This window comes from Lynx rufus, unplaced genomic scaffold (assembly GCF_022079265.1).
Source record: "Lynx rufus isolate CCGP_SWC_20201006 ecotype Redwood Valley unplaced genomic scaffold, mLynRuf1.p SCAF_17, whole genome shotgun sequence".
NCBI classification, from domain to species: Eukaryota; Metazoa; Chordata; class Mammalia; order Carnivora; family Felidae; genus Lynx; species Lynx rufus.
Genome location: NW_025814831.1, coordinates 27,620,831 through 27,647,602, shown reverse-complemented (window position 1 = coordinate 27,647,602; position 26,772 = coordinate 27,620,831). Strand labels below are relative to the sequence as shown.

Genomic DNA, 26,772 nt, shown 5'->3' with positions numbered 1-26,772 from the left:
GAATTTGGTTGTTACTAAAAAAAATAAAAATGAGTAGTAGTTACGAGTTTTCTTACTTTCATTCATGGGGTAGATATTTATTAAGCGCCTGTTATGCACAAGGCATTCTACTAGGCACTGTGCATGAAACAAAAATTAATCAGATGTCATTCAGCCATCTGCAGTGTGCAATGTCCAGAAGGAGAGAAAAGTACACATATCAGTGGCTGTAACACAAGGTAGAATGAGCTAAATGTGATAAGACACACACAAATAAATTGTTACAAGCATTCAGAAGAGGAAAAGATTATTCCTGCCAGAGAAAATTGAGTAAATATGATCTGGGGAACCTAAACATATGTTTTCATTTTAAGCGTTTGCTTTCACAGCTAGTGAGCATCATCGTAAGACTAGAAAAGTATGTTGAAAAATGCCCAGCCAACTGCCATTCACAGACCCTACAGAGGCAGACCTGCATGCCATCCCATCCTTCGGATCCTCAGCAAACGGAGGTGGGAGTTTGGGAAGGAATGGAGCATTTGCCGAAGGTCTACAATGCGCCTGGTATTTGGTCTACTTCAGGAATCCTTGATTGAATGCCTGGGTGATATTGACATGTGGGGGTCTTCATTTAACCCCCAATAATCCAGCAAAGTAATTGTAATTGCCTGTGAGGAAGCTGAAGGTCAGAGAAGTTCGCTAACTTGAAAAGGTCACTGTTTATAAGTGCCAGAGCCTACATTTGAGCCCAGGCACGTTTGGCTGCAAAGCCATGCTGTTCTTCACTTACCTGAGTCTCTGCCTTTCACTGATGACCAACTCTGGATTTGTAGGCATAATAAGTGTTGAACAGTGAACTCCTTCAGCCCCGTCCAATGCTGAGTCCTGTACCCACCTGGTTAAAACTAGGGCGCCATTTGGATACTTTGACTAGTACCCAGAGTTAACTTTGTTACCTGCTTAAGTCTTAGGAGAACTTGACTTTTTTTTTTTTTTTTACCCTTGAATGATTAATTTTTGTAATAAATAACTACGTATGGATGGTACAAAATTCAAAAGGTTATAAATGATATGTAGTGAACAATTAGTTTCCCTCTTTCCTGGACCCCTAGCTAACCGGTTCTTCTCCATGGAGGTTCCAAGTTTTTTTGTGTACCCTTTCAGAATTGTTCTATGCACATATCAACCTTCTGTGTATGTGTGTGTGTTTCTGTGTGTTTTGTGTGTCTGTGTGTATGGTTGTGTATATTCTTTTTCCTTTTTTACACAAATAGGAGCTTACTACACTCACACCGTTCTGATCTTGCTCTTTTCATTCATTTTTTGTTTGTATTTAGAAGTCCCAGCAAGACTTTTTAACAAAAGAAAAAAACCTCAGTGATCTTGAAAATATGGTTAAGTTGTCACCACAGCAACATGTATTGAATGGATGTTTTTTTTCTGATGGCAATTCCTTTACAACACGAAAAATCACGCTCGATAAGGAATATTTTCATTTCCAAGAGCCCTTTGCTAACAGTGGCTTTTCTTTCTCAGCTACTCATTCAGTGAATTTGTTTATGGATGGCTGCTATAGAGCTCTTCAGCCCTGCTTGGATTTCTAGTCTCCTCCCCATTCTGAAAGGGGCAACTTTCACTCTTCAATCTAAGCTCGTGTGTAGGGATGTAGTAGTGAAAATAAACTGACAGTAACCCTCTCCTGCCTCCTTCCTTCCTTTTAGTTGAGTCTCTCCCACAGATATTGAGACCCTCAGATATGGAAATGGTGTTTGAAAGGAATAGATTTGTTTTTGAGTCTGTCTTGCTGTACCCCATGGTTACTTGTCCTCAGAAGGTTTGCTGGAGCAGAATCAGGGCTCCTGGGCCCTCTTGGACCATCTGAAGACCTTCCCATATGTATACACCCCCCAATGCCTCCCTCCTGGCTTGGCCCATGGGCTTGGGTCTTCCTTTGTTCCCCTTCTTCCGGTCAGAGTTGGAGGTGAGGGAAGAGCTCTTCGGGTTCCCCTTTGCATGGTTTGTAGAGATGGAGAACATCTCAGTCCGAATGGTCCATTTGAAAATGCTGTAACCCTCTACTTCTGAAATTGCTTTGTTCTTTGTTAAGCCTGTCAAACACATTTACTCTGCACAAGAGTCTCTGATCCCTCTCAGACCTGCCTAGCCCAGGACCTTTGGACATTATTTCCCTGAAATGGGACATTCCAAGGCATGAGTGTAGAAGGACTGGTTAACATTTTGCTAAAGCTACCCAATTTATATTTTTTATATCTTAAAGCATGAAAGTCATAAAAGACAAAAATAATATTAATAAAGTCTATCTCTAAGGTGAATGCTTTCTAAGAGCATCTGATCTTACCCTTTTGGCCTGGCCAGAAGGAAATGACATTTCTCCATGTCTCTTTAAATGCAGTGTCTTCAGATGGAAATCAATTGCCAGAAACCTTTTTAATAAAAAAACCTTCTGTATTTTGCCAATTGTATATTTTCTCTTAATATTATTTCACATTTAAAGCTTTTGTAACGCATGCGTATTGAAAGCAGTGTTAATAGTATGGAATGATCAATAGCAAAATTTGTGGCCTCCCCCAAAGAAAACACCAATTGCTAATGAGGTAAATAAGTTATAAGAATTTTTTAAGCATCTACTTGAGAAAGTATACCTTTACATCCTAACTACAGACATATGTTGGTGTTTGTGACATTTAGATGGTGATTTTTAGGTCTTTATTGATTTGTAGGCTTACCCTCTAAGCAAATACACATTTGTATTGATCTTATATTCATACAGTAACTAGCATTCAGGTAGTGATTTTACTTCGAAAGCATTTTAAAATGTAAAGTCTTATGTTAATCTTTAAGTCAATGAGGTGTTAAAGAATTCTGCAAAGAGTCCTCAAGGCCACACATGGTCTGGCTGTTCTGTTCCAGCCTCCTGTCTCCACCTCTCTGCTCAACATGCCCTTGCCACACTGGCTTCTACCCACTCCTCATATGTGCACACCTTCTAGAAGAGTTCTGAGTTCTCTGAGTGGGCTGGAATTGAGTCAAGCTTCAAGCCACTTTTGTTCCTGTGCTTTATTTCCAGTACTTGACACCCAGTAGGAGACATTCATTAAATATCTGTTGAACTTAACAGTGAAGGAAACGAAGACAGAGAGACCAGACGCTTTTCTAATTTCCACAGATGGATAATACATAGTACCCATATGCCCTGATTCCCAGCACAGTGCACTTTCAACAAGACCGTCTCAACTCTCTCCTTCCAGACCTCTCCGTTCTCTGAAACTGGACCTACACTGGCAGTATTAGAGAAATTTTTCCTAAAAAATTACTTCAACAATTTCCCTTTTCCTTTTGTCCCACTTCAGGATTACAACCCAGTTACTCATGTATAGCAAATGGCTTATGAAGGACATCTCCAACGACCTTTCTTTTTCTCTTCCTTGTAGGCCATCTTTGGCAGCCAGACCCTACCTAACTCCAATTTATGGACAATAAATAATGGTGCAGCTTGCAGAATTTCAAGTGCCACAGCTAGTGGCCAGAAGCCAGCCGCTCTACCGCAAAAAGTGGTGCCGGCTCCAAGTTCTTCCTCCTCGCTGGTCCCCAAGCCCCCAGCCAATCACAAACAAGTCCTCAGGAAGATGACATCCCAGAAGGCCTCCAAGTAAGTTTTCCTTAATCTCCTGTTCAGTTTCTTCTGAGTCATATCCATTCTGTGCTAAGAGTACTCTTCGTTTATGAGGCCTTCAAAATAGTTGGTACTGTACAGAAGACAAGAACACCTGATGGGGACTGAAAGTTAGCTCTGGTTCTCAGCCTGGGCTGAGAGTCACCTGGGGAACTAGTGGACCATGCTGAAGTTTGGGCTGTGTACCCTGTGGGAGAGGCAGGTGCTGCTCTTAGGTTCTCCGGGGATTGTGATGAGCGCTGATGGCGGGGTTCAAGGTCACTGCCAGTGACTAAGTCTTCCAGCCTCTGGCAGGAGCTACCATCAGACAGTGCACTGGGTAACAGTGCTGAACCGTGGGTTTGGAGAAAGGAAATGCAAACTTCTTCCTGATGTGTTTTTTTCCTGGTCTTTCTAAAGAGTCAGATTTTTTCAATTTCATCTAAAATTCTGTATGCCTTCCCCCTCTCTTCCCCGCCCCCCCCCATACACCTGTATTCGTTGTTCACTCTTAGGGATTTGAATGGGAAGACACTGGATTGGGATTTCATTGAGGGGGTTAGGAAGGGGCAGTTTGTGGTTGAAGGCCAAGAGCACAGTGACAAGGAAGCTGTATGGCTCTTCAGCCTGGAAAAAGTAGAAGTGAGCCCTCAAGGGTGTAGCTCCGGAGCCAGACTGCCTGTACTCACACCCTCACGCACTAACTGTTTACTAACTGAAGACCTTTGGTCGGTTGCAAGTTACTTAATCAGTTAGCCTCAGTCTCTTCATTTGTGAAGCGGAGATAATAAAGAGGATCTGCTTCACAGAATGTTGATAAATACTAGCAGAGTTAATACATGTAATACTTTGCATGTAGAACATCTAGAGCAAGACCTAGCACACAGAGGAACTCAGTGAGCCTTAATTACCATCATAAATATTCTAGAATCATGCTCTCTTCCTCGGGTTCAGGAAGCCCTCAGGTAGGAGAATCAGCGAGCCGGATGTGCATGTTGAATTTGCCAGTATGCGCCTTGTTTGTGGATCCTCTGAGTATTGCCAGTACCCTGAGCTGGCCCGTGGTGGCCCATTGGGGCCGGCTCGTCTGCTGGTAGGGAGGGGGCCTTGTCAGCAGGCAGCAGGACCATTTGCCGCCCTGAACTCAGTGCTGGCAGGAGAACTCTTCAGCCTTTTGAGATGAAATTGCGGCTCTATGGACAAACTTTGCTGCATTTTTGTGGTTTCTTCTCTCTGACAGGCAGGAGTGTGGGAAAACCGGAAACAGCTCAGCACCAAAAATGCACAGAAGGGGGGAAAAAAGCAAGATTTCTTCAGAATTTAAGAAATATAATCCAAGTATCAAAAGGCATGCTGTAAGGCGTTGTTCCAGGAAATAGTTTCCAATTTGCCTTTAAAATTCTAGCACAAGTCTCTGAAACTAAGTAAGTTAGTACTAATGGAGACCTTGACGTTCCTTCACTTACGTGTATAATGTACAGTGTCGTGGGGAGCCCCACTGTCTTTAATAGTCTTCTGACTTTTAGGAAAAGGAATGGCATTGTTCTTATTTGACCTGACCCAATGAAAAGTTCCCTCTAAGAAGTATTCAGATAAAGGTTTGTTTTTTCTTTAACTAACCTTTTTATTTTATAATAATTTTAGATTTACAGAAAAATTGTAAAGACAGAACACATAAAGATAGAAACACCCCATTTTCCCCATTGTTAACATCATTTATCGCCATGGTGCATTTGAAGAAGGTACCATCCTGAGAAACTGTCATTGATACGTTATTAAGAACTAAACTCCATACTTTATTTGGATTGATGAAGTTATTATTATTTTTTTTAACATTTATTCATTTTTGAGAGTCAGAGAGATACCTAGCGCAAGCAGTAGAGGAGCAGAGAGAGAGAGAAGGGGGCACAGAATCCGAAGCAGGCTCCAGGCTCTGAGCTGTCAGCACAGAGCCCAACATGAGGCTCAACCCATGAACTGTGATATCATGACCTGAGCCAAAGTCGGACGCTTAACCGACTGAGCCACCCAGGTGCCCCTTGATGAAGTTATTTTTAATCTGGAGAAACCTTTCACAGATCCTTGAGTATCAGTCGATATATTCTTATGTTCTAAAGTAATTCATGTTCCTAGCCAGCCTAGCAAGTTACTTAACATTTATGTGACTTTGTTTCCTATTTAAAATGGGAGTAATAATAGTACTTGCCTCATGGGGTTATCAAGAGGAACAAATGAATTAATGTCAAGCACAAATATCATGCCTGGTACATAATGTATGCTAAATAAGTGTTAGGTGTTATATACTGTTATCATTTAGGTTAATACTGGGATGTCATTTCAGGAAATTTTCATATAACTTTTTACTTTCGTCTTGCAAGATATGTTGCTTCATTTGCTAGGAGCTCATTTTGGCCTTTATTCTGGCTCCGTTCAGATTAATCAGGAACCATCAGTTATGAGTGGTGATACTGAGTCACACTCGGGAATGCCATAGTTGCCCCAGGAGACACAACTAATGAGAAGTTGTAATGAGCTTTTGACTGCGCCAAGCCCTGTGTTTTGGGGTTGAACTTCAAACTTCTCCTAGCACAGAAGTTGGCATTGGACAAATATAGAAGCAATTTCCAAGAGCATCAAAGTTTCCACATCCTAGAGGGTTGAGTTTAGAGAACAATAGAACATAAAAGATGGAATGTCATTTGGAGTTGGTGCAAAGGGAGTTGAGAATCAGAACAGTGGGGTCCTATTTCTTTATGATAATATTCAAGTCACTTTCCCTCTAAAGGTTTCAGTTTCCCATCTGTAAAACAAAACCACTGTCCCCACTGAATAATTAACCAAAATAACTGGTTTTCTGTCTATTCCATTGAAAGCTTTTTATGAGCACATTTCTTTTTTAATCTTGTTGCTTTACAGCCATTTCCTCATCCCCTCTTGGCCCACAAGTTCTTTGTTATAGTCCTCAAATTCATATATTTATATTTCCTTTAGCTAAATCTCATTTGTCAATTCTGTGGAGAGGAAGATTTAGATTTTTTTTTTTTTACCCTTTCCATAGTGCCAATAGCCTTTCTTGATTTTCCTCTCTAGTGTTTGCAACACTTCATAATTTAGTACCCACTTCAGATCCTCCTTTTAAAACTATTTGTGGTATTTCTTCCAAACAGTCAGCTGAACTAAGAGGAATGACAGCCTAGGAACAACTACGTGCATATGAACCGTGTCTTCCTTGTAAATGACCTTTTCCTCAGAGCCAGACTCATACTCTCCAGGAACATGGAGAAAGAAACCTAAGGAGATTAAAATTTGCCAGGGTCATGGGCAAAACTCACAGACTAGAGATAACTTCGGAAGGGCAGAGTCAAAGCTGTTGTACCTGGGGCTTCTCTGAAGAAAAAAAACTACGAAAGAAACACCAGGCTTAACTAAAGTGCTTTTCTTTCAATAGCTGAGATTACCTTTCCTTGCCTAGGTTTTAGGATATTCTACAGCAGGGTGACCTCAGTGGCAATTGAAGGTAACTGCTTGTTCTGTGTCAGCACCCAGGACAGTGGTGTTTGTTAATGGCTACTGGGCATTAGGAAGGGAGGAGAGAGGCCAGGAGCCCAGCAGTGTGGACAGACCGGTACCAGTTCATGTGACCTGAGCATGTGTGATATTAGCAATACGATGAAAGATGCTCAGAGATTAACGTCAGACACATATAAAAATAAGGGTCAGGTTTAAAAAATATGCTATATCTTTTTTTTTATTATTGAATATTTACTTTAAATATTTATTGTAATCATTGTTTTTTTTTGTTTCTGTTTTTGTTTTTTGTAATTTACTTCCAAGTTAGTTAACATATAGTGCAATAATGATTTCAGGAGTAAAATCCAGCGATTCATCCCCTACATATAACACCTAGTGCTCATCCCAGTAAGTGTCCTTCCTAATGCCCCTTGCCCATTTAGCCCGTCCCCCCACCCACAACTCCTCCAGCGACCCTCAGTTTGTCCTCTGTACTTAAGAGTCTCTTATGTTTTTCTCCCTCCCTATTTTTGTATGATTTTTGCTTCCCTTCCTTTATGCTCATCTGTTTTGTATCTTAAATTCCACATATGAGTGAAGTCTTATGATATTTGTCTTTCTCTGACTAACTTATTTCACTTAGTGTAATACACTCTAGTTCCATCCATGTTGTTGCAAATGGCAAGATTTCATTCTTTTTGATTGCCGAGCAATGTTCCATTGTGTGTGTGTGTGTGTGTGTATATATATATATATATATATATATATATATATATATTTGTCTGTCGATGGACATTGGACTCTTTCCATACTTTGGCTATCATTGATAGCATTGGTGTAAATATTGGGATGCATGTGCCCCTTCAAAACGCCAAACCTACATCCTTTGGATAAATACCTAGCAGTGCAATTGCTGGGTCATAGGGTAGTTCTATCTTCAATTTTGGGGGGAACCTCCATACTGTTTTCTAGACTGGCTGCTCCAGTTTGCATTCCCACCAGCAGTGCAAAAGGGTTCCTCTTTGTCCGCATCCTCGCCAATATCTGTTGTTGCCTGAGTTGTTAATTTTAGCCATTCTGACAGGTGTGAGATGGTATATCATTGTGGTTTTGATTTGTATTTCCCTGATGATGGGTGATGTTGAGCATGTTTTCATGTATCTGTTAGCCATCTGGATGTCTTCTTTAGAAAAGTGTCTATTCATGTCTTTTGCCCATTTCTTCACTGGATTATTTGCTGTATCTTTTTAACATATGAGTCATTAACATGAGGCAAAGTGATGAGCAGTTATAATGGTCCAAAAATAGGTTCTTGATGTGAGGATACAAGATGTCGTGTCTTCTATCAGCCTTTTAGCCTTTTTACTTATGCATAGTTTCAAGAAATATGATTGAATCTGTGGCGTTCCCATCCTTAAATACAGGATTCTCTAAATTATGCATTTCCAAAATATATAATGATAGGCTTTTAGTGCTGAAAGATATAAGATTGCAGGCATAGTGCAAGGCTATGAGTGTAGCAAGGCACACAGCTAGTCAGTGGCAGAGCTAAAGCCGAATCTGTGTCACCTACTGTGCACCAACCACAGACTCTTCCCAGTAGACCACCGATTTGAAAGACCCCCACCAACCCATTCACATCCATTCTGTACAGCAAATGACAGGTTAATCGTTCTAAAAAATTGCCTTTGGGAGAATGCAAAGTAAGCACTTAGGAGCTCACTCCCCTCCCTTTCCACACCAATTTTACCACTTAAGTGACCACTGAAATACTCAAAAGGAGGAAGAATTATTGCCACTCTCATACTAAAGTGTGGAGAGAATTTGTGCTAAATGTAGCATGAAAAGGATTGACTTGAAGAACACTACTAAAGGCTTTTATATACTCTCTTCCTTATGAGAGTGAAGTCTAGGAAATGGGTGAGAGGCTTGGAACCCACTGATAACACCCTTCACTCTAAGGGGCAGGGCCTGGAAGTGGGAGAAGGGAGGGCTAGTCAAGGAGCCTGCCACTTAGACTCTTTCCTCCATAAGCCCTCAGCATGTGGACCTCAATAGTGGCATTAGGAGATCTTAGGGTTTGCTTTTGGCATGGATGATGACATCAGTCAAAGAACTGGGTCCTTGTAACCACACCTAACCAGAAGTTGCCACTGGTGTGTGTGTGGTCCAGTGGGGAGGAGAAGTACATGAGAGTCATGGAATGATGGGCCTTCCCTTGGTGATTCATACTTGGGTAATTTAAATTAGAATCTTTCTTCTCATCCCTGCCACTGGGATATTAAAATGGTTATTAAAATGGGACTCTAACTGCTGGATATTTCCCACCTCTCACTTTTCTTTATTATCTGCATAGGAAAATCCCTTTTTAAAAGATTTGGGTAGGATCTTATGGATTTTGTAGAATCCGTATCAGTTCTTCCATGATCATGAGCCTTTAACGGCAAACTTAGACTTTCCTCTCGGAGGGTGAGCAAATATTTAAAAATCTTGGGGCCTATAGCTTAAAAGAAAGCTCCATGGAGAAGATTTAGGGGAGCTGTCAACCCCTGAAATCCATTAAAGCAAGCAAGAAAACAACATTTTAGAAAATCCCTAATGTGTATTCTTGACAAAAGTTAAGCATAGAGTGCATTGATGTGTAGAGCTTCAAAAAGCTATCTCATGTAGAGAGCAAGCAGTCTGTGGTCAGGGAGGATATGAGAAATACCTAAGTGAAAAATTGGGTTAACCACAGTGAATTGGGCACTGTAGAAAACTTAATTAGTAAAATAGAGGACAGATTTCAAAAATTCTGAGGAAAAGTGTACAAAGGTAAAAATATTGAGATAAAAGGTAGATTCCACCTAAAATAACAAATTCCAGAAAGAGAAGTAATAGTCATTATTATAGGCAAAATAGACCCAACATAAGGGCATGAGGGTTTTGAACAACATAATTGTGAGGTTAAATTAATAGGTACACAGTTTTGTGCCCTGCAGAGCTCCCATGGAATATTCTTCAAAACTAGAACAGGGGTACCTAGGTGGCTCAGTTGGTTGGGTGTGTGGCTTCTGCTTACCTCATGATCTTGCAGTTCCTAAATTCGAGCCCCACATCGGGCTCTGTGCTGACAGCTCAGAGCCTGGAGCCTGCTTCGGATTCTGTCACCCCCTGCCCCCATCTGCCCTTCCCCGGCTCGCACTCTGTCTCTCCCTTTCAAAAATAAGTAAACATTAAACAATATATTTAAAAAACTGGAACATTTCAACTGAATCCTCAAAGAATAGAAGCATACAGACCTCATTCTCAGACTACTTTGCAATAAAATGAGATATTAGAATAAAAGTCTATACAAAATGCCCAAATAATTTTGGAGTTTTTATTTTTTATTTTTTTAATGTTGATTTATTTTGAGAGAGAGAGAGAGAATGAGAGAGAGAGAATATGAATCCCAAGTAGGCTCCATGCTCAGCTCAGAGTCTGGTATGGTGCTCAAACCCACAAACCTTGATGTCATGACCTGGGCCGAGATCAAGAGTTGGACGCTTAACTGACTGAGCCACCTAGGCATCCCTAAAGCTGAAATATTTTTTAAAATAATGAAAAGAAGCATATATATCAAAACTTAAAGTTGAAATGTAACCAAAGATGTACTCAAAGGTAAATTCGTAATCTTAGTTATTTTCATTGTTATAATGTAGGAAGGTTGAAAAGAAATTAACGAAGACACAAATGGCAGATTGGCTTCAACTGATATACTAGCTTTGGCTGATTACCAAGAGTGTTTTGTTGACAAGAGTTATGAGCACTTCTCTGAGCCTGGCAAGAAAGAGTGCTCTGATAGATTAGTAATGTCTGCCGCAGGCAGGGAGGATAAGTGGTTAATGTGCACACCACATATTTGTCATACCTGAACTAAGCTTCCATCTTTTGAAGTTAGAAAAGGGTCAATAAAACAAAGCTAATAAAAAAAAAAATCAAAGGAAATCAAGAAGAAAACCAATATAAAGTCAAAAGCAGCAAAAAAGTTATATTCAAAACCTTATTTAGTTTGGGGTATGGGGACAGAGAAGGATAAAATAAACATAACTCTGCCAGACAAAGAAGAGAATTAAAAATAAGAAAAATCTTTTAAAAGTAGATATAGGGGAGACTGAAAATTATGAGAACCCTGCATAATTATGTGCTACTAAATTTTAAAACTGAATGAAAGGTAATATTTTCAAAAATATGAACTATCGAGATTGGTTCTTGACTAAAAAGAACACCCAAGTAGAACAGGGTAGGAATCTTAAACTATCCAAATTGGTTCTTAAAGAAATGGGGTACATGAGTAGGCCTAGGAAACAATTTTAAAATATCATCTCTAAAATAATTCTTTGAACCTTTTTTCCAAAATCTTTGGAGGCTTCCAGGTGCCTACATGGTAAAGTTGAGAGTCCTTAGTCTGACAGGACAGCCTTCTGCAAAATGCCCTCTATCCTGTCTGCAGCCTTTTCTATACAGTCTTACAGTGTGCTCCACACACGTGCTTCCATATAGTGTTCCTACATGCTCATGTTATCCCCTCTTCCTCATGCCCTTTGCCCTCTTGAATCTAAGTCCTGTGTTTTATTCGAGATCAGGTTTTAATTTATCACCTTGATGCAGCTTTGCCAAGAGCTTCAGCTAACTCTACCATCTACTTCCTTGTCTAATTTTCCTTTTTATATGTGTTCTTCTCATAAGCCTCTAGGGACAGATATCTTGTCTTTACCCTTTTATCACATAGGTACTGAATGTCCATTATGCCGGGCATTGCTCTAAGTATTGGTAATAACACCAGTGGACAGGACAGACACAAGCCCGGTTTCCATGAAGTTTATCTTTAAGAGCGGAGAGAGAAATGTATTCCCTGCCCCCCTGATCTAGCTTATATTCATGACAAGGTCACAGGAGATGGTGGTAGAGGAGACAGTGGTAAAGACAGAGATATGCTAGAGACGGTGTTTGGGGTGGTGGTGGTGACGTGGTTTGCATATCAAGGTGTATGTGTCAGGGATGACCAAATAGCAATTATCCCATCATTACTTATTTATACTGCATAGAGTAGAGTAGAGCAGTAAAGCCCAATTGCTAACAGCCCAGGATTTCATATTAGATTTCAATCCATCTAATCCATCCGCCTTCATTTAATTGACTGTTATTTGGAGCTATCTCTAAGCCTCTGTTTCATTATCTGTACAATATTACCTACGTTGAGGAATTGTTCTTAGGATTAAATGAGATCAGGTATTTTCCTGACAAATATCAAGTGTCCAGTGCGTGTGTGCTGGTACAGTTATAATTTCTGCTGCCACCACTGTGCCCTATTAAAAGAAATTGCATTCTTGTTGTTAGTAAGCTGATACTCGTAAGTATGATTTGGCTCTATCTGGCAAGGCTATGGAAATTCAAATACATTCTGAGATCCCGAATGCTAATAATGCTAATGACTATTGAAGGCAAGGGCTTAGCTTCAAATAAAACAAAAGATTAGATTTGGACACACTGACTCCCAGTCAAGTTGTCTCCATAAGTTCATACTTAATACTCTCCTTCTGCTTCAAATACACTGCAGTGATAAAAAACACCAAAAGGACCTACCTGACCTTCAGAACGAGGGAAGCCTCTCCTTGGCTCCCAAATGTGCAGAAATAACTGAGGATCAGTGAATGAGGCTGAAACACCAAGCTTTCTGAACTCTGCTTTGGGAGCAGGCAGTGACAGCCCAGAGTTCAGCCCCTGTAGCATGTTGGGGCCTAAAAGTTCCCTCCCTACCCAAGAGGAAAGATGAAGAAGCCAGGCTCATTAGTTGGCAATAAAACAGTAATTTTTCAGCTGGGGACGATGTGGCCCCAGAAGACATCTGGGAATGCCTGGAGTAATTTTTGATTACCATAGCTGGGCAGGGGCGAGGGGTTTCAATTGGCATCTAATGAATCGAGTGTAGGGATGCTGGTAAACGTCCTGAAAAGCACCTGCTAGTTCCCCACAACAAAGAATTATCCAGTCCAAAATGTCAGTAGCACCAAGATACTATTGGAATGCAGTGGGCTCTCCTAATGGGAGACTGATGAAACTGACGTGGACCCATTGCCTGAGGCCACATCTTTATATGAGGCTGTGGGCCTACAGAGTCAGGAGGATAATGACACACCCTTGCACCTGCTCATGTTTCAAAACTCACCTGGATTTCTAAATATGACTGAGGCAAGAGCCCTGAAATACCACTGGAAAGTCTGGTTCTGGACTAGGGTGATGGGCCCTAGGTGGAAGCAGTTATAAAAACTTCTGCCAGGGAGGGGTGAGCAAATACAGAGACAAGGGAAGAAATGATTCCTATTCAGAATGAGCCTACAAACTAAAGTTGCAAAACACATGAGTAAATCTGAATCTAAGAAGGATTGCCAACAAAGCTGACAACTGGAACATGAATTCCTTAGAAATGAAATTAACATTTTGAACAGCCAGACATGTTAGGTCCGGTATCTGGTAGGCTTATCTTGTAACATGTGATTCTGATCAGAGTATCAGAAAGGAAACCTGAGGAAGAGGTGGACAGGTTACACTTTAAGAAATAATAACTGAGACTTCTCTGGAATTGAAGAAATAAATGAGTCCTCGGCTAAAATATTCATCCCATGTACCAAAATAAATGCACATCTAGACATATCATCGTGAAACTGCAGAACACTGAGCATAAAGGGAAGAGTTACATGTTTACTTGAGAGAAAATTCACAAAGGAACACAGAATCCCACATTCTTTTTTTAGAAATAGTAGGTGGCAGGGGCGCCTGGGTGGCGCAGTCGGTTGAGCGTCCGACTTCAGCCAGGTCACGATCTCGCGGTCCGTGGGTTCGAGCCCCGCGTCGGGCTCTGGGCTGATGGCTCGGAGCCTGGAGCCTGTTTCCGATTCTGTGTCTCCCTCTCTCTCTGCCCCTCCCCTGTTCATGCTCTGTCTCTCTCTGTCCCAAAAATAAAAAAAAATAAAAATAAAAATAAAAAAAAAAAAAAAAAAAGAAATAGTAGGTGGCAGAAAACAAGAGCTAACAGCTTCAGAAAGTTGCGGTGAAGTAACTTTCAGTCTAGAATTTTATACACAGCTAAACTGTCATTCAAGAGAAAAGCCAAAATAAAAATAATTTGAGATATTCAAAGTCTAAGAGTATACCACATGACCTTCACTGGAAGAACTAGCAAAGACTGGATAAGATAAAAGTGAACACAGAAGTGTTGGATAACATGAAGCAGTGAGGGGCCAGACTTTTATTAAGTGATAATAAATGCTAATGACTGTAAACATAATTGTTGGTCCTTTAAAAATATAAAACATGTTTGGGACAACAAAGACAAGACTGAAGGCCAAGAGGATTCAGTGGATGGCAAAAATATAGCAGGTCTGTGTCAAGTTCTAAGGGCAAGACAGAAATATTAAGGGAAAAAAGTGGTAAAAATAACTAAATTTTACACTTAGGAAAAAAATAGCTAAATAATTGATATATACTCTGTAGCTTTCAAATCAACAGAAGGAAAGAGAAGAGAATGTAGAAACTTTTGAGTCCAGTGGAAGGCAGGAAAAGAAAAAAAAAGGCAAAGGAAAAGGATGGTAAGTGGAAAATAAAAACTAAAATGGTAGAAATATATCCAATTATATGAGTAATCACACTAAATGTTAACAGGATTATACTCTTCTATTAAAAGATAGATTATGAAATTGCGTTTTTTTAAATAGGCTTCACATCCACTGTGGAGCCCAAGGTAGAACTTGAACTCACGACCATGAGGTCAAGACCTGAGCTGAGATCGAGTTGGACACTTAACCAACTGAGACACCCAGGCACCCAGAAATTGTACTTTTTAACATGTTCGGTTGTAGCCTGCTTAAAAGAGAGATACCTACAGTAAAAGTTCACAGTGCGAAGGATTAGAAGAAGGTAAACCATGCAATACTAATTAGGGGCATGAGTATAGCAACAGAGAAAATAGAATTAAGCAAAAAGCATTCACTGGGATGAAGAAAAGCACTGGTACGCAGTTAGCATAATAAATTCAAAATCTATAAATCAAATGCTGATAACAGTATAAAGAAATGTTGGAAAATTATCAATCATAGTGGGTGATTTATTTAAATCTGCTTCTATCAATAACTGATAGGTGCCTCATACAAATTTCTGAGGATTTGGACTATTTGAAATATAGAATAACAATTTGCTTTGATAAGTGGCTTTTCATGTTTTCTGACCACCACTTATAATATTAAAAAAAATACATTTTATATGCAACCTAGTAAAAATATCTAAATTATGTATATGAAATAAAAGTTTCACAAAATATTATTTCCTATTATTTGAAAAATGCCGATTGGGTCCCCTAAATTGATTTTGCAACCCCCTTACGAGCCACAGGTCATAGTCTGAAAAACATTAATAGCTCTGAATAGACTCCTGCATCCAGTAGGGAGAATATACATTCTCTTCGAGGATATGTTTACAAAAATTCAACACATACTGTCACAAATGAAGGCTCCACGCATTTCAAAAAATCTGTATCCGTTTACACTCTTCAACAGTAAAAAACATTTTAATTAGGAAAAACCAAAAGGTAATGTTTAAAAAAGACTCGTGTGTTTGGAAATTTAAAAAAATTCAGTACGTAATACCCAGCTGTTAGGTTATCATAATGAAAATCATAAAACACTTAGAAGTGGATGGCTGTGGAAAATGCTACGTACCACATTTGTGGGATAGCCAAAACTGTACTCAAAAGTAAACCTGGAACTTTGAATTTATTAAAAAGACAAGAACGATTGAAAATAAGTGAGCTAATCATTTAACTTGAAAAACTATAAAAAGAACAAGAGCAAATTAATCAAAATCAAAATCAAATAATAAAAACACAGAAATCACCTAGAACAGCCCAGCACGTGGGAGAACACGAGAGAACAGTGCCTCGAGCAGTGTCTGGCACATGGTAGATACTCATTAAATACTGGGTGAAGGAATGAATGAAACTGACAACAAATGGTAGACGGGGTCACTTCTGGAAAGACTAATACGGTAAATTTAAAAAAGAGGAAAGACCCACATAGATAATACTAGGAATGAAAAGGAATAAAACAACAAATATAATGGATCGTGGGTTAGACAATGTGTAGTATATTTATAAAATGGAGCCTTATGCACCACTACTGCACAAAAGTTGACTTCACAAAGTGCTTCTTGAATTGGTCTTGTTTTCAGACCCAAATGAATAATGTTCTAATTGTTATTTGCCAAGGATTAGTATATTAGCTTCTGTTTGTGAGATGCATACATAATCCCTGGACTGATGGATTAGAGGAGGAAGCACACATACACCTGCGTGCATGTAGGTTGTAAGGAACATTGTGAGATGTTTCATCTGTGAGTAAACATTTGCTAAGAAGACTCAAGAGTACATGTCCCTTTTGGAATTCAGTTCTATAACCTAACTTGTGCCTTGAGATTTCTTCTCTCCTTTGGGAGTTAAAAGAAGTTTGGTTGTCACCAAAGTTTTATAAAAATGAGCAAGTGCGGGGTTTCTTTTCAGGACCTTCACAGATGCCACCATGCCTGTCTGTCACAGCCCTGGCAAGGTCAGCATTTCGAGCTCTCCTCTTCCTGTGAAATCTTGAGCACTTTTCTTTTGTGGCTCCTTCCTTCTATAGAAAGGTCATCCCCGATGTGGTGGCATGAATCCAAGGTAAACTTTCACTTAAACCATTGGAACAGAAACCTAGTACCTCTGTGTTAGAGATGTGGAAAGCCTTGAAAAGAACTCGAAGAGAAACAATATAGCACCAAACCACAGTCAATCTTGTGAAGTAATGAACAAAACAGATCTTAAAGAAAGGATATCACTTTCAGAAAAGTTTCCACTGATCAAAATAATGGGAAAAAAAGAACAGAGGAAACCACAAATAAAGGAAATAAAGATCCACGAAAAAGCACGTCCGAAGCCTTACCAGCAAAATGGATAGTAGGGATTTTGCTTATTATTACCCTCCTTGACTGGCGATGATATGTCGTATAGGCTGGCTGTATGGTGTGCTCTTGACGCCAGTGGCATTCCTAGCCAGCTGTTTGATCGGCATTTATTTCCCAAGTAGAGACCAGTATTAGGAGACATCTTTCAATAATAAATGTAGGCACTATTTTGGCTTGTAGGGATACTATTTACTTGTAATGCATTCCCGAACAATGTCTTTGAGAGGCCCAGGAAGGCTGTTCTTCCTTACTCAGGGTAGAAATAATGCCCATGTCAGGCCTTTTCTTGGACTTCAGGAAAAGGCAAGAGATCAAAGGAGTAAGTGGGAGTGGAGCAAGTGACTTGAATCCCGGGTTAGAAAGTAGACATTTAATATGTAAGGAAACTCTTCGTGTACTAGCCATGAACACATCCCAAGGAAAGATCCTGCCTTCGTTGAAAAAAGCATGTCATTATTAATGGAATTCTTCTAATTAGAATTCTTGGTTGCGACTAGCGTGCTCCTGTTCATGGCTACATCATATCTTGTTTCAGTTTTGACGTGGCTCTGGTAATCGGGAAGCCTGCCCTTCTGCAGCTTTTGATAATAACACGGTTCGTTGTGTGGAGAAGAGTCTGAACTAAGCCCATCACCACAGCTGAGGTTGTAGGAAGCCTCAAACTCCCAACCCTGGGCTATATCTCCTGTTCTTCTGTCTTCTGGAACCTATACCACTTACAAGAAGAGCAATTACGGAACACTACGGGACTGCATGGTCACATCTAGCACTCTCCTTGGTTTAAACTCTAACTTTTGTATGTTGTAAAATTAACGGCACCTCTCTTGTCCCATCTTTTCAGTATTCCTCACTGCAAAACTCGATACTTTTATAAGGCACTTTCCTGAGTTCATCTTTTGGTCTTCATATTCCATATGTTCCGTGATCGGAAAACAGCAGGTAACGGAGCTGCACCAAACACACATTTAGCTTTGCGCATTCAGCTCTTCAGAGAGAAAGAGACTGTATGGTTTCAGTGGCGGCCGACTCCGTGTGATGTTCTTCTTGGGGAGAGCTGGGAGACGCATCGTTCCTCCCATCAGTCTCATTTCCCATGAGCCTCTTGTGTAGGACGGACATCCTGTGTGCCGTGTGTAATTCTCATGCTGAAAGACATGTGTTCTATGACAAGCCAGCTGCTTCATTTGGTGCACAGTTGAAGAAACAGTGGTTCGTTCTGATGCTGAAAAATGTGTATATTAGATTTATCGAGAGGTAGTGTGTCAATCTCAAATGAGACCTCTCTTCCTAAGGGAGTTTAAGAGTAGTTGTGACCATGAGATTTCTGCCTCATAGGCCGCCAATTAACTACCTTTTGACTTTAATAGCAAGTTGCTGTTAATTTCCAGGTTCTGAGTATGTTGTGGACATTCTCCTATTTAGCACCCACATTCCATATTCAGTCAGAGTCACTGCGTCACCCGACTTAATATTTCTGTACGTGGATAAGCTTATAGTGAATGCAAAGATGGTTAGCAATTCTAAGTAAAAATACCAATTCCAATAAAAGTTAATGTTTGTTTAGCCATTGATATAATACTAGATACCGTGCTAAGTTGTGCCTTACAGTCGCCATCTTCCTTAATCCTCAACAACCCTACGAGGTAGGTCGTGGTAACTTGATGTTAAAGGACAGTAACTGACTCAGACAAGCAGCTGACTATGTAAGGAGTTCCTAAAACACAGGCACTCCCAGGAAAGCTGCAAAGAATTATCGCAGAAGCAGATCAACAAGCGCCCTAAGTAAGCTGTGGTTCAAAAGTTCTCACTTAGGAGTGGGTTGACCAGAGGCTGGAATGTATTTTCCCAGGGAAATGATGCTTGCACGACAAAAGCGTATTTACCCACGATGTGCCTGAAGTAGTAATAACATAGACCCAAACCACTTTGTGTACCAGTGTTTTCATGGAAAAGTCCACTCTGAATTTCCTCTTGAATGGCTGTTGGACACGTTTCTCCACCGCGGGGGAAATGGGGCGCCTGTGCTAGAAACAGTAGGCTCATTAGAAGTGTTCAAAGTTTGAGTCAGCGGTGGCTCCCAAGGCCTGTGATGGGAGTTGATGGAGAAGGCAGGGTGGAAGAGTGACAGGGGATGGACGGAGGGAGAGGAACAGGAGACAGCCCATGAAGGTGAAGGGTGGGATAAGAATTCCAGAGAAGGGGGGAAAAGAGGAAAAGAATTTCAGGGAGGAGAAGAGAGGAGAAGGAGTTTAAGGATCCAGACTCACTAGTTCTAAACACCCAGGGACTCTGTTCTCCCTCGGGTAGCTCCTTGTTTGCTGCTTTTGTTTCTTCTACTGACTCTGGCATTTCGCCTGCCTGGTTCCCTTTTGCTGTTCTGCGCGATACTGAGACCGGCTTCGTGGCTTTTCTTGACGCGGCTGCCCCTAACCCAGGCAAATGGCCCTAAGGGTTTTTAACCTCTGTAGAGGAAAGAGCCGATCCTAGGTTCTAGAACTTTTCCTTTTTCGCTTGGACCTGGAAGAGCCAATATTAGCTAGAGATGCTTTGGGTAGTTCTTTGGGTCTGTAAAGGGCTGAAATAAAATGGATAAGCATTCCCGATGTAGCTATTCAAGGTTGAGGCTTGTGGGACAAGGGAGAATTCCCTCTGTTCCTTTCTCTCCTGTTTGTCTCTACCATTCCCTTGTCCTCCAATGAAAGTGGAAAGGAGTGGGTGGGGCCGCGATCACAGCATGCTGGAGGGGAAGGAGTCCAAGAGAGTGTGATCCTTGCATCACTGCTGGGGTGTGCTCTCCATCAGTGACGGGGGGTGGAGGGGGGACCCCCTGGGCACCTAAGCATCTGCCAGAGTCTCCAAGTGCTCTTCGCATCACCTTCCCCTTTGCCCACTAGTCAGCGTTTTCCTCACTTCTCTGCTGATACAAGTCACTTGGACACCTGGGAGCTATAAAAAGCCTAGGTTCTCACACTTTATCCTGGACCCACTGAGTCAGAATCTCTAAGGGAAGGGCCTGGAGAGCTGTGTGATTAACAAGTGACCCCAGGTGGTTCCTGTCAAGGACATTTGACAAACACTGCTTGACCATCCCTCCATCTTGCTGGTCTTTAAAAGCTCCTCGGACATTCTAAACCCCTTTCTGCCTCAGGATCATTATACGTGTATTCTATTTCTTCTCCACAAAAAGCTCTTTCCTGATCCCTACTCTTGACCAATAGCTACTTCTCCTAACTTCATGACTTTGCTGAAATATGACAGTTTCGGAAAGACCATCCTTGACCACCGGTGTCACATCTCAATGAGGTTCGCTTGTTTCATTCTCTTTTTTAAAACACTTCGTGCTGTTTCTCCTTAGCATTTATCACATAGTTTGTCCCTTATGTCTTTTGCCTAATGTCTACCTCCTCACTAGTACCAAGCATGGAATACTTTTTGCATGGATGAATAAATGGACAAACAGTGCCAGGAGAAGGGTTCTAAAGGTTGGATTGATTGCTGCTCAGGAAATAAAGAACCAAGCGTATGAAACTTTTAGTCTTACAAAGTAAAATTTTTACACGTCTACTAAAATCAAGGTAGATGGGTCCAACAAGTAATTTGTATTTGTGGGGCAATGGATCAGATTATTTTTTAAAATATTTATTAGATACCTGATCTGTGCAAAGTGCAATATTAACAGCTATGGCTACAACAGTGAATGAGCCGATATAATCTCTGCCTTTACGGAGCTTACTTTTTAACAAGGATGACATGTATTAAGCAACCAGTTACACAATCCCGTAATTACAATTTTGGTGAATGCAATGAAAGAATTACAGATCTGTAAGAGCCTGTAGTGAGGAGATCCAGCATGGTCTGTAGGGCATCAAGCTAGTCATAGAATTTCTAAGGCATGTGGCTGGGGAACCTGTGCCCAAAGCATCCAATTTACTCTGTCCTGTCTCTTGTCAAAGTTGGCATGAGGGGGGGTGCCTCTATATAACAGTTCCTCAACTTCAGCACTCTTTTTTTTTTAAGTTTATTTATTTTGAGAGAAAGAGAGAATCCCAAGCAGGCTCCACACTGTCTGCGTGGAGCTCGATGTGGGGCTTGAACTCATGAACCATGAGATCATGAGACCTGAGCCGAAATCAAGAGTCGGACGCTTAACCGACAGAGCCACCCGGGTGCCCCTCAAATTCAGCACTATTGACATCTTGGGCTACAAAATCCTTTGGGGGCACCTCCCAGTGCACTTTAGGAGATATTTAGCACCATCCCTGGCCTCTACCCACCAGATGCCAGTAGACCTCGCTGTTGTGACGACAATGTGTCAACATTGCCAAACGTCCCTTGTGGAAGGGTGGGGGTGGGGACAAAGTCTGTCCCTCCTTTCTACCTCAGATGAGAACCGCTGGTCTACATGAACCTTGGTTTTTTTTTTTTTTTTTTTTTAATGCCTTTACTTATAATTTATCCAAGTCAATACTGGAAACTTCATTTATTCCTTCAGTAAAGAAATATTTGTTGAACGCTTATTAGGTGCCAGGCACTGGAGACACAGCAGTAGTCCAAGCCTGTGCTTTCTTGCAATTACCTTCCAGTGGAGAGAGATGTACAACAAACTTCAATATACGTAATATTTCAGAAGACGGGGTAGTTGGTCACAGGAGTCCTTTCTGCTAAGGTGACATTTGTACCAAGTCTTGAAAGACGCAAGGGAATGAGCCACATGACAGAGAGCACCGAGAGCAAGAGGCAAAGCCATTGGAGGGCCTGCATTTGATCTAACCTTTCTATCTGCTGATCTAACCAAGCTGCTTGTGTTTCAGAGGGTCCACAGAAGGGCAGCTGAATGGACTCCAGAGCAGCCTTAACTCTGCAGCCTTTGTGCCCATCACCAGCTCCACAGGTTAGTGGACACACCAGCTCTTCCGCGGCTGGGACGACAGGGAGGGTGCTGGGCTGGGCATATTCTGTCTTCTGCCTCCGAAGAAACCTGCAGTTCAAAGAACGAGGAAGCATCCGGGCTTTTGAAGCATTGGCAAATGGGCACTTTAGGATGGAATGGTTTTCCAGAACTAGTTCAGGGTAGATGACATTCCTTGGTCTGGGAGAATGCTATCACATTTGCAGCATTTAGGCTGGTATTTGACCCGTGTTTCACTGTTCATATCGTATTCCCACCGGTAGTGTCTCTCCCTAACTCTTCAGGACAATGGAGCTCTGGTCTTCGATCATAGTCCCTGTCATGCTAATGTAATGGCCTATTGATCTATTGCCAGGTGTTTACTGAGGTCTTTTTAAAACCTCTTGTGTAGGTATCCACATCTAAGTCAGGCAACATTGGTCCAGGCATAGTTTTCTGTGAGTACTAACTCGTAAGAATATACTGATAAGTAATCAGAAAACTAAAAGAAAATCACTTGGATTCAGTTCAACAAATACTTATTATTGAATACCTACTGTGGAGAGAATGAGATGTCAGCTGAGGGACATAAAGGGTGGACCAGGCCATCCCTCCTGTCAGGGAACTTACAGACTTAGGAAAAGAGGAGAGTCAGCAGGGAGCGGCGCTGCAGGGTGGGTAAGTGTCAGGTCCTGGGGATGCAGAGAATAACCATAGACGGTTGGCGGAACACCCGCCGTGCCCGGCACAGTTCTGAATGCCTCACATGTAACAACTCATTTGTCTACAAAACAGGCATATAATAGGAACTGTGTTCCCTGTTTTACAGCTGAAGAAATAAAGGCACAGATTATGAAACATATCTAACATCTCACAGCTAGTAAATGGTGGGGCAGTATTTGAACCCAAGCGACCTGGCCCAGGCTCTTAAGGGATTAGAGAGGGCTTTCTGGAGGCAGAAACATCTAGGCGGAGGGTTGAACTTTGACATGTCTGCCGGGGGGGGGGGGGGGGGGGGGGGGAGGCGCTGTGCGGGACTAAAGGAGTGCCAGGAAGAGGGAGCAATACTGCACAGTCGGGGGCGGGGTGAAAATGCCCCATGTTCTGGGAGCCCTCGTGTGTCACTGTGGCAGGGGACTAGGGCACGAGCAGGGAGCAGCAAGAGAGAGGTCACGGAGGTAGCAGGGCCGGTTTGCGAGCCGTGTAGGGAACTTGGTCCTGAGTGCAATAAGGAGCCGTCAGGGAGTCTAGAGCCAAGGGATGAGGGGTGTGCGTGTGACATAATACACCTTAACATGATGCCAGATCTCCAAGAAGCCTGGTTAGACTGTATCACAGGGAGAATTACGCACACCTCCGGCTTACTGTGGGGTTCAAGGAAGCCATATATAGAGAAAGGCTCTATAACCACACCCACATCAGGCAATAAGAGTATAAAGACTGTTCTCTGCTTAATATTTTAGAACTCGAATTCAAGAAATAGTTGATGGGTATCTACTTGCCCCTCCCCTCCCCCCAAAAAGAATGACTAGGATATGGTAGTTATTTTTAAGGAATGAACATTTCCCCCTGGAAGTGGCGCAGCCTGGGAAGTGGGCGGCTGGGAGAACTGTGCACTGTATGCACAGCTGAATATATCTGTCCACAAACTGCTGCAGCCAGAGAGGTTTGCAAAGCATAGGAGATCCAGGAAACCTGCCTACTGCTATTTGCAGGTCTAACTAACGCATTAAGTACAAAACTGAACGCTCTGCATAGACTCTGGCCAGGGAAGTTGGAAATTTGAGGGGCCAGGTGGGTCATCCTCTCAGCATCTCGCTTATGAATTAATATTTATTGACTGCTGAAGTTATGTGTTAGAGATTTTGTAACCATTGTAATGAACGCAGCGTCAACCTAAAACCGCAGAACAAAGAGAAAAGTTGTATATTAGTTATACAAAGGTTGTATACTGTATATTGTATAATAGAATCCCTGGATTCTAGTATCTCCCTTTTCCCTCTGCTTCTACCTTAAGACGAGTGCATTATTTTTTTTCGCCTTGTTTTGGTAGCCAGCTGTTCACTGCTTTTATCTCCATTGACTCTGGACCTCTAAAGTGCCTTGAATTTGTTTCTAGTCTGTGATTTTCCTGGTGTTCCCGATCCTCAGTTAAAGAAACACTGATGAACTTGGTACACGAGTCTCAGGCATTTTCCACACTTCCCAATAAACATTTTGCCTTAGCGGTATAATAGTAACTAACCCTGTTAGAGTTATTTACACAGCTCGTAAGTAACTACCTGGCACTTGAGTATTTCAGCTACAAATCATGCGTTTTTCTGTATGACACATAGATTTAAAGGTGTTATTCTAGGGGTTCAGAAGGGTGTCCTATAAAAAGGTTAGGTAGCTATTAGAGACATTTTTCTTTAAACCCAGAAGAAGGGAGAGTAGCCCCTGTAATAAGTCAGTTATATGGCTCTCAGAGATAGGAAGTTTGTGCCTCTACAGGAATCGCTACGCTGACTTTGAAAGGTATTTAGCCCCTGTCTGGCCCAGTTAACTCAGTTGGTTAAACATGGTATTATTGAGTCCACGAATATAGCAAAAGTCTGTTTCCTGGCCCCTTGACTCTTCTGCAAGTCTAGCCAACCAGGCCTTAAAGCTGTGTGACTTTGTTCCTTGGGCGCCTGACTGAGATACTGGTTCATCCCAGGGCTCTGTTGAAAAACAACTCAGAATCCTTCCCCACTGATGGTGACCTAGTGACAGTCTTTTAAGTGTGGATGTTAAATGAGGTAGTGGACATGAAAGCTGCTAGCAGAAGGTCTGGAATGCTCCATGAATGTGACTTTTTCCTTGACTTCCCTACCTCAGGCTATATATTCTGAGTTTGCTATGGGAGGCAAGACGTAGAGTCAGCAAATTTGGAAATTTGAGAAGGAAGCTAGAGCGAGGGCCTTTGGCTCAAAGCCAAAGCCATTGGCCTTCGTTCTTTATAACCATGGCGTTCTGGAGTTTAGAAGTGGTGATGGGGAACTAAAATAGCAGGGAGTACCAGATTAGATAACTGGCATTTCTCTCATGCGGACTTCATAGCGTAAACTACCGTTCTTGCAGGGTCTGAGGCCATACCAGCTGCCCTCATCCCTGGCCCTAGCTTCTGCCTACGCCTCTTCTGTCCTGGAGCCCGGCCTCTATCTGCCCCCCGCCCCAGTTTGTTTGTTTTGTTTTGTTTTGTTTTGTTTTGTTTAAAAAGCTCTTACTGGTCTGGAGTTGGTGGAAAGATTCTTTGAACACCAATGCTGGATTTCATTTACAAGAAGTGAGCAACAGTGTCCTTGTTAAATATTTGCTATTTGGGGCCTTGATAAAACATACATTTTAGCTTTATCCTCCTTGTTTGCATGGGGCTGGGGCAGCAGCCCATCAGTGTGCCTCTGCCCGCCCACCTCCCTGCCTCCCCGTAATACAAGACAAAGGAACTTACTTTAATAGAAAGTAAACCCAGCGGACCTTAAACTCTGAGGATCTAGAAGTCACTTTAACTTTCAAGTGAAGTGATTTGCTAGGCAATTCTCAGCGGAATGACCTCTTTTTATTATCAGATTCTTATTCTTTTCACCAAGCGTTATCTAGTTGTTATAGATCCTGGATGGATCTGGAATATAAGAAGTTAATAGTGAAAATGAATAAAGCTCTTAAGATGCTTGCCCTAGTGTCTCACATCCTTTGTTACTCCCAAAACGTTCTTCTCTTCCCAGAGCCAGAGGGATAAGAATTTGGGTTTACGTACTCTTACGGTGTTAGAAAGCAAAGGGCACAGGTTTGGTGTTTGGCCGGAAATGGAGCATCAGCATCTGGGCAAACAGTGATCCCCTAAAGCCTAGTTTTGTTTTGTTTTGTTTTGTTTTCTTGAAATACACATAGGTGTTTTCTCCTTTCTTTATGTTCAATGTATTTCTCAGCCTTCTCTTTCCTTCTTTGGTTCCTTCTGTCGCCCGCCACCTAATGCTAGATACTAGGCGGTTTTCTGGGCCTGGTGTCCCTGGCTAGTCTTCTGTCTGGTTTTTGTCCTATCCTAAAACCTAGTTTTAGATTTGACCTTCTTGTCCTTTCACCAAGATCAAATCAAGTGTTAAGTAGGGATTTTTTTTTTTTTTTTTTACATTTTTCAGGACCTTTGGAAGCTCCCCAGGTTATTTTCGCCAGATCCAAACCCTTGCCCACACAATCTGGAGCCCTTGCTACAGTTATAGGACAGAGAAAATCAAAGTCGGTGAAGTCAGGGCCAATTTAAGGTAACAGTAAGAATAAGAGCATATTTTTTTATTATAACTTGCTGACTTTATGCCACAGCAAGAGGCTTAATAGCTATCAAGAGAAGCGATAGTTTCTCAAAATGACAAGGAAATTGGCATTTTGTAAAACCAGAGCTCAGAAGGAGTCTCCAAACTGTGGGTCAAAGTTAAGCTACTCCTAGCTTGCTTCTGTAATGGCCTGCCAGTAGGTGGCGCTGTGGCAGTAAGAAATTTCCTCACTATTCTGGAGGGTTTTGTTTAAAACCATGGGGACATTGAGGCCAATCAAAGAAAGAAACTAAAGCTATAATTGAGTTATCACAGGTAGAGTGTAACAGAATACATTGGAGAGAATGATATTTGAAGTTCAAATCGCAATAGCCTCTAAAGAGAATGTTCTCAGTGATATTTATTATTTTAAAGAAGGCTTT

General features: G+C 41.6%; 1 protein-coding gene across 1 annotated transcript in view; it reads left to right on the top strand.

Moving 5' to 3' along the window:
- The window catches only part of TTLL5 (tubulin tyrosine ligase like 5), a 240,415-nt gene extending 214,075 nt beyond the window's left edge, over window positions 1-26,340 (top strand). Inside the window, exons 32-34 of the mRNA XM_047080320.1 lie at window positions 3,432-3,649; window positions 21,982-22,061; window positions 26,219-26,340. Coding sequence (XP_046936276.1) covers window positions 3,432-3,649; window positions 21,982-22,061; window positions 26,219-26,340 — 420 coding nt within the window. The remainder of the gene's footprint in view (window positions 1-3,431; window positions 3,650-21,981; window positions 22,062-26,218) is intronic.
- Window positions 26,341-26,772: the final 432 nt, after the last annotated feature.